Below are 13,632 nucleotides of genomic sequence, written 5' to 3'. Positions count from 1 at the left end.
CGAGGACAATGTTGTTCTTGGCGTGCTTTTCTTTGCCAGACAGTTGTTCCCTGTAGGCGCTGAGGAATTGCATCCCGTTGCAAAATAAATGACCCAGCGACAGGCAAATCGAATGAACTAGAGGCACCCAATGTATTAAGCCTCCAAAGTAACGGATCCTTCTTCATCAGTGTCAGACCCAACCATCAACTGTGCTCAGAGTGAGAGAGCAGGCGGGAGATGTAATAACGCGTTTTTGTCTGTGTGTATATCTATGCAAGATTCCTTAAGTGATCCAAGTCCCTATTTGCTCTGTCCTTTCTACAGGTGCGTTTAGAGTGGCCTACAGACCTGGCCATCAACCCTATGGACAACTCCATCTACGTGCTTGACAACAACGTTGTACTACAGATAACCGAGAACAGGCAGGTGCGCATTGTGGCAGGCAGACCTATGCATTGCCAAGTGCCGGGCATCGAGTACACCATGGGAAAGCGTGCCATCCAGACCACTCTTGAAGGCGCAACAGCCATCGCTCTGTCCTACAGCGGTGTGCTCTACATTGCCGAGACGGATGAAAAGAAAATCAACCGCATTAGACAAGTCAGCACGGACGGCGAGATTTCTCATTTGGCAGGAGCGCCTTCCGACTGCGACTGCAAGAACGATGCTAACTGTGACTGTTACCAGACAGGCGATGGCTATGCCAAAGACGCAAGACTAAATGCTCCTTCCTCTCTAGTGGTCTCCCCTGATGGAACGCTCTATGTAGCCGACTTGGGAAACATTCGAATCCGTGCCATACGTCACAATCGACCTCCACAAGGCTCTTCAGGTCTTTATGAAGTTGCGTCACCTGCTTCTCAAGAGCTCTACGTGTTTGACTCCAATGGAACGCATCAGTATACTATGAGCTTGGTCACTGGTGACTACAAGTACAACTTCAGCTACAGTAATGAGGATGATATCACTGCCGTAACAGATAGCAGTGGAAATACGCTCCGGGTTCGCCGTGACCCCAACCGGATGCCAGTGCGTATTGTTGCACCTGACAACCAGGTTATTTGGCTGACAATCGGTACAAATGGAGGGCTTAAGACCCTTACAGCCCAGGGGCAGGAGTTGGTACTCTTCACCTACCATGGTAACAGTGGCCTGCTAGCCACCAAGAGCATCCAAATTGGCTGGACCACATTTTATGAGTGAGTGCTACTATTAATTCCTTTATACTGTAGCAGGGCACATCCCGAAAGATTTATTATTATTAATATTATTAGATCTTTTAATTTTATTTTTCAAGGATTGCACGATATTATCGGAATCGACTGATATGGTGGCTGATTTGAACAGTTACTAGCATGTGCAGTAGCAGCAACAATAACCCCCAGGTCATAATGCCCATTCGGTAAGGCCTTTTATTTATCTAGGGGGCACTGTTGGCCTACTTGTAATAAAAAAAAAGTAAAATACACAAATAACATTAAAATACTTGTGTTTCTGTGTAAATAAACCAGTAATTGATGTCATAAAATCACAAGTCTGTTCAGGCGAGAAGCTGTAGCTTACATGAGTAAAAATTACAAAAATGATACTTGTAAAGTAAATAACTGAATATATACAGATTAGTACTGTCAAACGATTAATCGCATCCAAAATAAAAGTTTGTGTGTGTGCTGTGTATATTTATTATGGATATATAAATACACACACATGCATGGATATTTCTAAGAAAAATATGTTGTTTATATATCAAATACAGTATATTTATATATAATATTAATTATATGAATAAAAATATATACATGTAAATACATGTACATATTTTCAAAATATATACTGTATGTGGCGTGAATGTGCGTTATTGCATCTACTACGCAAATTGGAAAATTTGCATGATGCATTGTCACGCAAACCAGTCAGTGAAAAACATTTTGACACATCGAGTTTGACACGTCCTGTTGTATCATTTGCGTTGAAATACGTGGTGATTTATTCATAAGAGTGACATGAAAAACATCCCGCAAGCAATCTATATTGGTATCTGCCGGCCAAAATGATTTGAAAATTATCGGCATATTGGATATCGGCACAATTCAGTATCGTGCATCGCCTTTTTTCTTTTTAAAGGTTTTTTAAGATATGCAGTTTTGATTTTTTTTGTATACATTATTGTTGTAGTGCACATTCCTGCTGTAGGATTTAATATTTCTCCAAGTCTTCTCCTTCAGCAAAAGTGTAGCCTGTAGTTACAAACCCTACCATTTATTTCACCACATGCTATTTAGAGCATGGTGAAAATGCTAAATGAAATTGTGTGACATTTTCCGGCTGGTGGTGTACCAGAAGGTTTTGCATAATGCCACTCTGGGGTAGGTCCTTCTGCCCAACATGCTGGACACAGTGTCTGTGCACCTATCCTGCCATAACCACAGATACATTGCAGGCACTGAGAGGCCTTAACGACTGTGACTTAAATGAGTCAAGTTTTTATTTTGTTATTATGTTGGTTATCTTGCGCAAGCCAGCTGTAAAAAGTAAACATACATTCAAGTTTTTCTCCACTTTCTATTTTTCTTGACTCGAGTACACAAATCAAATCGTCCGTTTGACCTTTGTCAGATAGCATAGATACAAAGGTTTCAGAGGGCCGCTATGCACGCTAGTCTGCTTGATGTCATTCCATCATGTGAACCTCAGTGAGGTCCAATTGTAATAGCTGCTTTAATGGCATTTTTGGTTTGCAGCTATGACAGCGAGGGACGTCTGACCAATGTGACATTCCCCACTGGGGTCATCACCAGTCTAATTGGGGAGATGGACAGAGCCCTAACAGTGGACATTGAGACTTCAGGACGAGATGACGATGTCAGCATCACCACCAACCTCTCTTCTATCGACTCTTTTTACACATTAGTTCAAGGCAAGTCTCTGTTGTATTATCATTATTAACAATGACCCCTGATGGCTCTATAAACTGACCTGTTGCTTTAAGTCTTGGAAATGTTCCACACTGCTAATCAAGCTGTAACTCACAGGTTAAATCAATATTAATGACCAAACACTCATTACTCATTCATTAGGGGAAAAATTGTCAGATGGTAATTTATAGTTTCACTATAATCACAGCACCACAGGGAATGAAAACACTGGACAGCTGGGCTCTGAAATAATACATCTGCATAGCACACTTTAAAGCTGAAGTGTGTAATTCTTTGGATGTTAAAATACTTTTAATAACCTTAACCCAGCGTAATATATAAAGACAACAAGTAATCCATTTGTAGGTTGACTTCCATTAGAAGGATAAACAGTGTGGCGCTATCAAAACATCTCAAATGGGCAATGCTGGCTCAACCAGTGGCCTGGGTTTGGCACCGGACTGTCTGTTTTTCCATCCAGTTTCAGATGGGGAAACCTGTTTTTTTTTTAGCAGTTTTGTTTGATGATGCAGAAATTACACATTTCAGGTTTACAGAATGAGGTAACAGGCAGCAATGGAGTGAATAAATGTGAATTTGGAAAAAGACATTAGATTAAAGGGAATTTCATTAGATTAAAGAAGATTATGTATTTATACGTGTTGCAGTGCAATCACAGCACAAACCAGAGAAATGAATGTCTGTCTCGTGGGGTTTTCTTTTTACAAATCCTTTTCTAAAATCCTTAACCAAATATGGTATGACTTGAGAATAAAAATCAAGGTAGTGATTCTGACACACTGAATACAGAGTCTTAACATAATCCCCATAAACTCTCTTCTCGTGCTTTTTCCTCCTCATAGATCAACTGAGAAACAGCTACCAGGTGGGCTATGATAACTCTATGAGGGTCATCTATGCCAATGGAATGGACTCTCACTTCCAGACCGAGCCTCATATTCTTGCGGGCGCATCCAACCCAACAGTGGCCAGAAGAAACATGACCCTGCCTGGAGAGAATGGACAGAACTTGGTGGAGTGGCGCTTCAGAAAAGAACAGAACAGGGGGAAAGTCGTAGTATTCGGAAGAAAACTCAGGGTATGTCAAAATGCCATTGATATATATTACATGTATTTACTAGTGTTGTCAGAATAATACTTCACATCTGTATAATACCCTTAATAATACTCTAGTATAAAACTACTGGCTTGACTGATTTGAAAGTTGTAAATTATGGGTGATAAAAATGTGTTATTATTTCTACAAACACTGAATAGAAGCTTCATCTTTGATCTCAACTGGCATAACATGCTATTTGAACTAGAACTAATTCTGACATTACACAACCCACAGACACATATTAGAAAATGTCTAAAGAAAAGGCTTTTGTGTCTAGTTATTTTGTCAGTGAACCAGACTATATCTTTTCTAAATTCTCATATTTTTCTCTATTTTCCTTTGTTATGAAACCAGCTGAACTGTTACAGAGTCCTCCGTTGTTCTCCCTCCACTTTCATTTGCTCCACAAAAGAAGCAGGTCATCTCAGAGCATGAATAAAGTAACCCTGATTTTTATATGGGAAACTGCTCTGACATTTCAAAGCCTTTGAGTTGCAAAAAACAGAATATAATTTCATGTCCGAGAGATATACAGTACAATGAGCCCAAAAAAATGAGACTAGGAGAGAAAAAGGATTGGAAAATTGTTAGTGACCTGTTGTTATGCAGTTTCTATTTAGTCCTCAAATGTAACCGAAGCTTGTGAAATCAAATATACCAAAAAATATTATACTTGTTGTTAGCAATGAATGTTATAATCAATATAAATATTCTGTTTTCCTCTCATAAAGGTCAACGGAAGAAACCTGCTGTCTGTGGATTATGACCGCTCACTGCGCACAGAGAAAATATATGATGATCATCGAAAGTTCCTTCTGAAGATTGTGTATGATGCCTCTGGTCATCCTACGCTGTGGGTGCCCAGCAGTAAGCTGATGTCTGTCAACCTCACCTATTCCAGCACTGGTCAGGTCACAAGCATTCAGAGAGGCCCCACAGTCGAGAGAGTAGAATACGACAGCCAGGGACGCATAGTCTCCAGAACCTTTGCTGACGGCAAAACCTGGAGTTACACCTATTTGGACAAGGTGAGAATTGTGATTCTTATAATATAAATTCATAAGTAGTCCTGTTATGTCACAAGATTTGCTTGAGTGTGTTGAATATGTGTTGCTCTGTTGTCAGACATTTCCAAGGGATATTCCAACGATGTTCAAACAGTCTGAAATCAGATGTTCTACAGATCTAAATTAATTTTTAGTATTTGAAAATGACTAAATTCCTTGCTTTTTTGGAGTTTGGCAGTTCAAATCTTCTACTTTCCATGTAAGGATGCCTAATAATTTTGTGTTTCATGCCAGAACACTGTAGGGTAGAAACAGCATGGCAGTGAGTAATGTCTAGGTGAACCCATTTCTGGGTGAACTGTTCCTGAAAGTTCAAGGTGTCCACAGTGCTCGACAATAACTGAGATTTACTGATGGTTGCTCCCTTTGAATTGGTTCTCCAGAAGCACACCATTATCACTGTGTCAGCAGTAGAAACATGAAGTTTGTTGGTCCACAGAAAACCGAGAGAAATAGCTATAGAAAGACCCCTAGTTATCTAGAGGTCCGAAATTTCTGTGGAGATTTGTGGATAAGTTTATAGACACCAGAAACGGGTGTGTGCAGAGAGGGAGAGAAACTGGATGTTGTGGATGTTTCTTCTGAAGAAAATGGCTTAGTAAGGTCTTATAGACAAAGTTACAGTCTCAAAATGAGACCACAGGGAAAACTCAGAGTTTGAGCTCAGCCTAATGATACCATGAACAAAGAGACAAATAGTGATATGTGATAATAGTGATACAGGACATCACACCTTTTTTCGCTGTTGTATGCTATACCCTTGTAAATACTAATACAAAACAGGTCTAATGAAATATAATGTTTTTGTACAACAGTGCTTTAGCGCCACGTTAAAAAAAAATTGTAAAAAATCTATGATTACAAGAATAAATTTGTAATATTTCGAGAATAAAATTATGAGAACACAAGAAAACTCGAAATATTTCAAGAACGAAGTCAAAGTCAAAGTGTTGAGAATTAAGTCCAAATATTTTGAGAATAAAGTCAAAATTACGATAACTAATTTGTAGCATTTATGAGATTAAAGTTATAATATTTTGAGAGTATACTCTAATCTTTTGGACATGCAGGTGGCCCGGATTGGAAGCACCAGGCTATATTCCAAAGTCTTAGCTTTCAAAAAAAAATAAATAAATAAATTCTGTCCATTTTATAGCAAAATACAAACAGTGTCTATTACAATAATGTTTTTTTCATGCTCTTTAATGTGACGTGACAGATCGCTGTATTCGCCTCAGTTTAAGTGTTATGTGAGTCAATCATCTTTCCGATTACAATGAGACATTTGTTTAATTAAATTAGGCTATACTGTTTGTTTTTCATTCCTTCACGTTTATATTGTGCTATAAACATGAAATAAAACATAACACTGACAGAATTTGAAAGCTGAGCATTTGTTATATTAAAAGCAACAAAGCAAAAAATTAATGGAAGACCTTAAATATTATTTCCAATCATTTACTGTATTATACTGTATTATACCACTTTGTTTTATATTAAAAGTATCAAAAGCACAAAGCTTATTGCTATTTTAGATTTTGGCACTAAAATGTCGCCGTAAGTTTGAGTGAACAGTTGGATATAAAAAAAAGTTGGAGTTTCCTCCAAGAGAGCACTCAGCTGGAACCACAAAAGTTTTGTGGAAAGAAAAAACACTGTGTTCAAATGTGTAGATTAAATATGCATGGCTAGCCTGTCTTTCCGTCGCCTGCCACATGCGCAGGTAGCGTGACCAGTGAGAGGATATCAAACATACGCCACCAGCAGTACCCAGGAAACTAGTATAATGTCTGTCCAAGTATGGTTGACAAGGTGAAGGCTTCTCAAAGGTAGACAGTCACTATAGCAATTCCTCAAGATGGAGAGGCCTCTAAGGATGGCCCTCAAAATCTGCAGACGTCAGTCAGAGTGCTTATTTTACCAGGAAAGACATGAATATACGTGGAGTGATGCGGCAGCTCTGAATGCCACAGTCTCAGATCCATTCAGCGAAAGGCTCTGGGGATGTCAGTACTTAAGCCCACAGCGAGAAACACTTATTTATCATCCTTTGCTTCAGCTCACCTCTCACATTGTCCAACAAGACCCAAAACAGACACAGAATAAACATGAGGCGTCAGTCATTCATAACTCAAAGACAACTTGCTGACTTTGTTTACCTTAAGCTTCAAGCTTAGCATACAGATGGATTTTAAAACCCCTTCTTCCCAGTTCCACAACATGCAGAGCACGAACAGTTTTCAACCCACCTTATTGAAACGGGCAAATCGTGAGGCTAAAGGCAGTAATTGTAGAACATTTTATATTTATGCAGCCATGCACATTCAACAGACCTGCATTTAGCAGCTTGAGGGTCAAGAAGAACTCAATTAGGCAAAGAAATAATCACTAAATGGAGCGTTAATACCTGCTTTTACACGCCATTTGCATTTTAATAGCATGTAAGAAATGCATGAAAGAGTAATGAATTGTTTAGGTTAATTTCTCCTCTCTCCCACCTTTTGATTTACAGTCCATGGTGCTGCTTTTACACAGCCAGCGGCAGTACATCTTTGATTACGATCTGCAGGACCGACTCTCCGCCATCACTATGCCAAGTGTCGCCCGTCACACCATGCAAACTATCCGCTCTGTTGGCTACTACCGCAACATCTACAATCCGCCTGAAAGCAATGCCTCGGTTACGGTGGACTACAGCGAGGACGGCCAGCTCTTGCGAGTGGCACACCTGGGCACTGGCCGGCGTGTCCTTTATAAGTATCGGAGACAGAACAAGCTGTCCGAAATCCTATATGACAGCACACGGGTCAGCTTCACCTATGATGAAACAGCAGGTGTACTGAAAACTGTCAACCTACAAAGTGAGGGTTTCATTTGTTCAATCAGATATCGACAGATAGGTCCACTGGTGGACCGGCAGATATTTCGCTTTAGCGAAGACGGCATGGTCAACGCCCGCTTCGACTACACCTATGACAATAGCTTCCGAGTCACCAGCATGCAAGGAGTCATCAACGAGACCCCGCTTCCTATTGACCTTTATCAGTTCGACGACATTTCCGGCAAGGTTGAGCAGTTTGGGAAATTCGGCGTCATCTATTACGACATCAACCAGATTATATCAACAGCGGTCATGACCTACACAAAGCACTTTGACGTCCATGGTCGCATCAAGGAGATCCAGTACGAGATCTTCCGCTCTCTCATGTACTGGATCACTATCCAGTATGACAACATGGGACGTGTCACCAAAAGAGAAATAAAGATTGGCCCTTTTGCCAACACTACCAAATATGGCTATGAGTATGATGTGGATGGGCAGCTGCAGACAGTCTACCTGAATGAGAAAATGATGTGGCGGTATAATTACGACCTGAACGGCAACCTACACCTGCTGAACCCTGGCAACAGCGCAAGACTCACTCCCCTCCGCTACGACTTACGGGACCGCATCACACGGCTGGGCGATGTGCAGTATCGCATGGACGAAGATGGATTTCTTCGGCAAAGGGGTGCGGAGATCTTCGAGTACAACTCTAAGGGCCTCTTGGTCCGGGTGCATAGTAAAGCCAGTGGCTGGACAATCCAGTACCGCTACGATGGGCTAGGAAGACGCCTGGCCTCTCGCAACAGTCTGGGCCAGCATCTTCAGTTCTTCTATGCGGACCTCAACTACCCAACACGTATTACCCATGTCTACAACCACTCCAGCTCTGAAATCACCTCACTCTACTATGATCTACAAGGCCATCTGTTTGCCATGGAGATCAGCAGTGGTGAGGAGTTTTACATCGCTTGTGACAACACAGGAACACCACTTGCGGTCTTCAGCAGTAACGGGCTTCTCCTCAAGCAGGTGCAATATACTGCTTACGGGGAGATCTATTTTGACTCTAACCCTGACTTTCAATTGGTAATTGGATTCCATGGTGGCCTATATGATCCTTTAACAAGATTGCTGCACTTTGGAGAGCGGGACTATGACATTCAGGCTGGCCGTTGGACCACCCCAGATATCAGCACCTGGACCAGGGTGGGCAAGGACCCAACTCCCTTCAACTTGTACATGTTCCGAAATAATAATCCCATCAGCAAGGTGCATGAGGTCAAGGAGTATGTCACAGGTGAGGACAAGGCTCTTCTGGCATAGTGTATAACTATGATTTTACCTAGTTTCACTGATTAAATGTTTGGCAAGGAACTGTCAGGCAGCCTGTGAAGATTTGTTTAACAGTGTCTGTTCTTTCCTTCATAGATGTCAACATCTGGCTGGTGACATTTGGCTTTCACCTGCATAATGTCATCCCAGGATTTCCCATTCCTAAATTTGACCTTACCCAACCCTCACTGGAAATGAGGAAGAGTCAGCTATGGGATGACCTACCGGTATGTAGTCTAATGTCATCATCTGTCCTACATGACTTGGATCTTTTGTAAATAATGCAATGAAAATAATGCACTATTCAATTTCTCAGTTAAAATTCGGAATCATATTCATTCACCTATTAATCGTTTGATTTCATTCAAGTTGAGATTCAGTGCTTACAAATATGTCCAGATAAATAATTGTGTTTTGTCCTTCTTGGCTCGCTTTAGTCCATCTCAGGGGTCCAGCAGGAGGTTATGAGGCAGGCCAAGGCTTTCCTATCGTTTGAGAGGATGCCAGAGATCCAGCTGAGCCGACGACGTTCAAGCCGTGAAAAACCTTGGCTGTGGTTTGCCACGGTCAAATCCCTCATTGGTAAAGGAGTGATGCTTGCCATTACCAGTAAGGGCCAAGTGGCCACCAATGCACTGAACATAGCAAATGAGGACTGCATTAAAGTGGCCACTGTCCTCAACAATGCCTTCTACCTAGAGGATCTTCACTTCACAGTGGAGGGCCGTGACACACACTATTTTATAAAGACCAGCCTGCCCGAGAGTGACCTTGGCGCCCTGCGACTCACCAGCGGTCGCAAGAGTCTTGAAAACGGCGTCAACGTAACGGTGTCACAGTCCACCACCGTGGTCAACGGACGGACACGACGCTTCGCAGATGTGGAGCTGCAGTACGGCGCGTTGGCTCTACATGTGCGCTACGGCATGACACTGGATGAGGAGAAGGCACGTGTCCTAGAGCAGGCCCGCCAGAGAGCGCTGTCAAGCGCATGGGCACGGGAGCAGCAGCGTGTACGCGACGGAGAAGAGGGAGTGCGTCTTTGGACTGAGGGGGAGAAGAGGCAGTTGCTCAGCTCTGGGAAGGTGCTGGGTTATGACGGCTACTATGTACTATCAGTGGAGCAGTACCCTGAACTGGCCGACAGTGCCAACAATATCCAGTTCCTGAGGCAGAGCGAGATTGGGAAGAGGTAACAGTCTGCACAGCACAGACTGTCCAACAGACTACTGCCCCTTTGCTCCACAAGCTCCTCTCGCCCGTGTACACACTCCCAGAGCTCCAATCCCAGAGACTAAAGGGAAGGGGTTTATCCTAGAGAATTGAGGAGTTGTGCCTAAGTGCCACACACACTGCAGTTATACACAAAAACCTGAGGCACTTCCTCTCATTGACTGAACACACCCCCATTCTACATATTTGTTCACATTATTGCATTGAATGGATAATGGACTCTCTAAGAGAGCAACTCAAGAAAAAAAAAACTCTTATGATTTGTTTTTGTCTTTTTGCTTTTTATATAAAACCGTAGAGGTGACTTGGTCAGTGATTAAAATTGAGAGAAAAAAACGGCAAATGTGTTTACATGCGAAGACCACTGCACCCAGATGAACTAATATAATGCCTTTTTCCGCAAGGCAGTGACTGTAATTCAGTGGTCCGTACTGTCCGTGTTCTCAGCAACATGTTTTGTCAACTAGTAAGGACTGAGGTTTCAGACTGTGAGCTGGTTGATGGTTTCTCTTCTGCTTCGATTTCTTAAGGGACACAGTTGTGGTTCATATAATCAAATCTAAGTGTACAATCTCATTCCTGAGATCATTCCAGGTGGTGAATAGAGCGGAAACTGACAGGACAAAAATATATAAATATATATCTCCTAACTGACCGGTACTTTGACAAGAGATGTTAGAATATCTTTATGGATTTTTTTTTTTAAGTAAAAAAATTCCACTTATCCGTACAACAATATTAGTCGCAGAGAAAGTAATTTATGTACAGTGTTTATACATAAAAATAAAATCTTACAAATATTGAGACTTTTTCGTCTTGTCATGCATTACTGTTTATACTCATGAATTTTAATATTTTATCTTATCAAAATTTGTGGTAATGCTAACTGAAATAAAATCAGCTGTACTGTGTCATTGAATCCTCAACATTGTTTTTCTTCTCTTTCCATCCTCTGAAACTGATTGTTGCCATTTTTTTTATTTCTATTTCTCTCTTTTTCAGATTGTCTAAATACGTTCAGTGGTTTCATGGCGTTACTGCCGCTGTAATCAACAATAGGTTTAGACTAGCTGTTTTCCAGTTGTGAGATGAGTAAATACTACAACTCGAATGCTAAAAACCCAACAAGGGTTTAGTAATTTGCCAGAAATTATTCCTTTGCAGTATTGTCATGGTATTGTTCTGTCTTCAATTGAACTGAGTTTCAAGCTTAACGCTTTTAAAGACGTTCCGTCCAGATTTACGAGTTCAAGCTTTAGCCTCGCTTTCTACCAGATATAAGATTTTTTTTTTCAAAAAGTTTCCGCTCTTTTTAATGTGTTAGATAAAGGATACATCACGCTAGCATTAATGTTTGCTGCCACTGGCAGCATGGGGAAAAAAGAAAACTTGCAAGGAGTTTAAATCCTCGCATTTATATCCTTTGACAAGAAGTAACACTCAAACTCTTGAATCAAAAGGTCATTAGACAGCAGAGACAGTGTGACTTTTTCCACTGAACACAGATTTTGCCCTATGATCATGTTATGATGCCAGAAATAAAAATGTTTTGCATGGGGCTACATTTATGTAACTGAACTAACAAGTGCTAAAGCAGGAATTTAGAAATTTACTGAGCACTAAATATGAAGCGAACAGTTACCTTCAAAGAGAATTCCGCCATCACGTGGAGATTGAGTTCTTTTGCTTTTAAAGTATTTGACAACAAATGTATTCATCCAAGAGCACCACAAACATTAAAGTGATCAGAATTCACCCCAAAAGGGAAAAAAATAATTTGTATGCCTAAATGGACTGCCTCCTTCTTCAGATACTGTTTTTGTAAAGGCTTTTTAAAGATTGTATAAAATAAAATGTTCTGACTAATGAATGAGAAAATATTGTTTCCATTTTAGTTTGTTGTTTTCCTATGAAAAGTTTTTAAAATCAATCATGTAATTGTACGGTGGAGCCTATTTTTCTATTCATGAGTGAATGGAGGTCTGAAGGGGATGTTACCCACCTGTGGGCCTGTGAGCTTTTGTTTGGGATTCTTCAGTTACTGACTGATCGGGGAGAGTCTGAGCTTGTTGTTAGAGTGAACTTTTCCCCCCTGGAAAGAGAACAACAAGGTGAGCACTTACTTAAAACACTAGTAATAGCCAGAACGAGAACCACTGCAATATTAACAGTCAAGGAGCCCTTCAATTGGTGTGTATGAACAAATTCAAATTTTCAATATTTGTTTGTCAACATACTCTTATTAAAACGCAGAACTAGCTTAACAGACGTAGATTTGGGGGTGAAAACACAAATGTCTGTGAGAGACGGGAGAACAGAAATCGTCCCTGATATGTTTGCTACTGGTTGCATGCATACAGTGTAAACCCAATGAATCAAAGGAAGGTCACTTTTTTCCTTACAGCATATTAGTGCCAATATGTACGTGTTTTGATATTTCTTTGCACTACAATGTATATGTTGAAGATGATGCCTCTACATTAAACATTATTGCAGTCGTCACGTCTCTGGTCTGATCTGAGGGAGATTGTAAAAGCCGGCTATTTTTCCTAAATTAAAAGGAAAGATGCCTGTACAGAAAATCATCAGTATTTAATTTAATACTTTAAAAAAAAAAAATAAATGCCATTATCATCACACAGTTTACAGTCACTTAAGAGTAACATTTTCTCATATCAGATCTGATGTGGGATTTGGTCAACCTAAAAATGTGTGCATTGTGTGACTGAATTTGTTTGAGTACTGAAAATGCAGTGTGTGATTAGCTTTGTTGCTACTGCGACAAATCAACCATTGTTTTTTTTGTTCAATTACTTTTGTGTATTTTGTATTATCTGTTTTACAAACATGTTCCAAACGATTACTACAACCTGAAGTGATTTTACCTGTAAATTCAATAACTTATCTTACAATCTCTCATTTGTAATGAGGATTTAGAGGAAGTTGTATTACTGATGTTCTTATGTTCTTTGTTTTTGCTCAGTTTTGCTTTTGTATTGTTTTATAGCCACGCAGCATCTCAGAAAAAAAAAAAGCTCATGATTTCCATTTGATAGACACGTCTGTTTAGAGTGCAATTAAAGTGCAATTTTGATGTAATCTAAACTAGGTCACTGCTGGATTCATTACCTTTTATCTTCAACATGTTTAATGCTC

The 13,632-nt window shown here is 40.4% G+C and overlaps 1 protein-coding gene across 17 annotated transcripts in view; it reads left to right on the top strand.

The window, feature by feature from the left end:
- LOC127152700 (teneurin-3) overlaps window positions 1-13,262 on the top strand; it is a 589,677-nt gene extending 576,415 nt beyond the window's left edge. For all 17 annotated transcript variants that reach the window (XM_051093627.1, XM_051093698.1, XM_051093924.1 and 14 more), the window contains 7 exons: window positions 307-1,181; window positions 2,724-2,899; window positions 3,761-3,996; window positions 4,749-5,045; window positions 7,597-9,208; window positions 9,340-9,470; window positions 9,681-13,262. In XM_051093627.1, the coding sequence (XP_050949584.1) occupies window positions 307-1,181; window positions 2,724-2,899; window positions 3,761-3,996; window positions 4,749-5,045; window positions 7,597-9,208; window positions 9,340-9,470; window positions 9,681-10,439 (4,086 nt within the window). In that variant the 3' untranslated portion in view covers window positions 10,440-13,262. The remainder of the gene's footprint in view (window positions 1-306; window positions 1,182-2,723; window positions 2,900-3,760; window positions 3,997-4,748; window positions 5,046-7,596; window positions 9,209-9,339; window positions 9,471-9,680) is intronic.
- The last annotated feature ends 370 nt before the right edge of the window (window positions 13,263-13,632 follow it).

The sequence above is a fragment of the Labeo rohita genome, chromosome 1 (genome assembly GCF_022985175.1).
Source record: "Labeo rohita strain BAU-BD-2019 chromosome 1, IGBB_LRoh.1.0, whole genome shotgun sequence".
NCBI lineage: Eukaryota > Metazoa > Chordata > Actinopteri > Cypriniformes > Cyprinidae > Labeo > Labeo rohita.
This window is presented reverse-complemented; position numbering and strand designations above follow the sequence as displayed.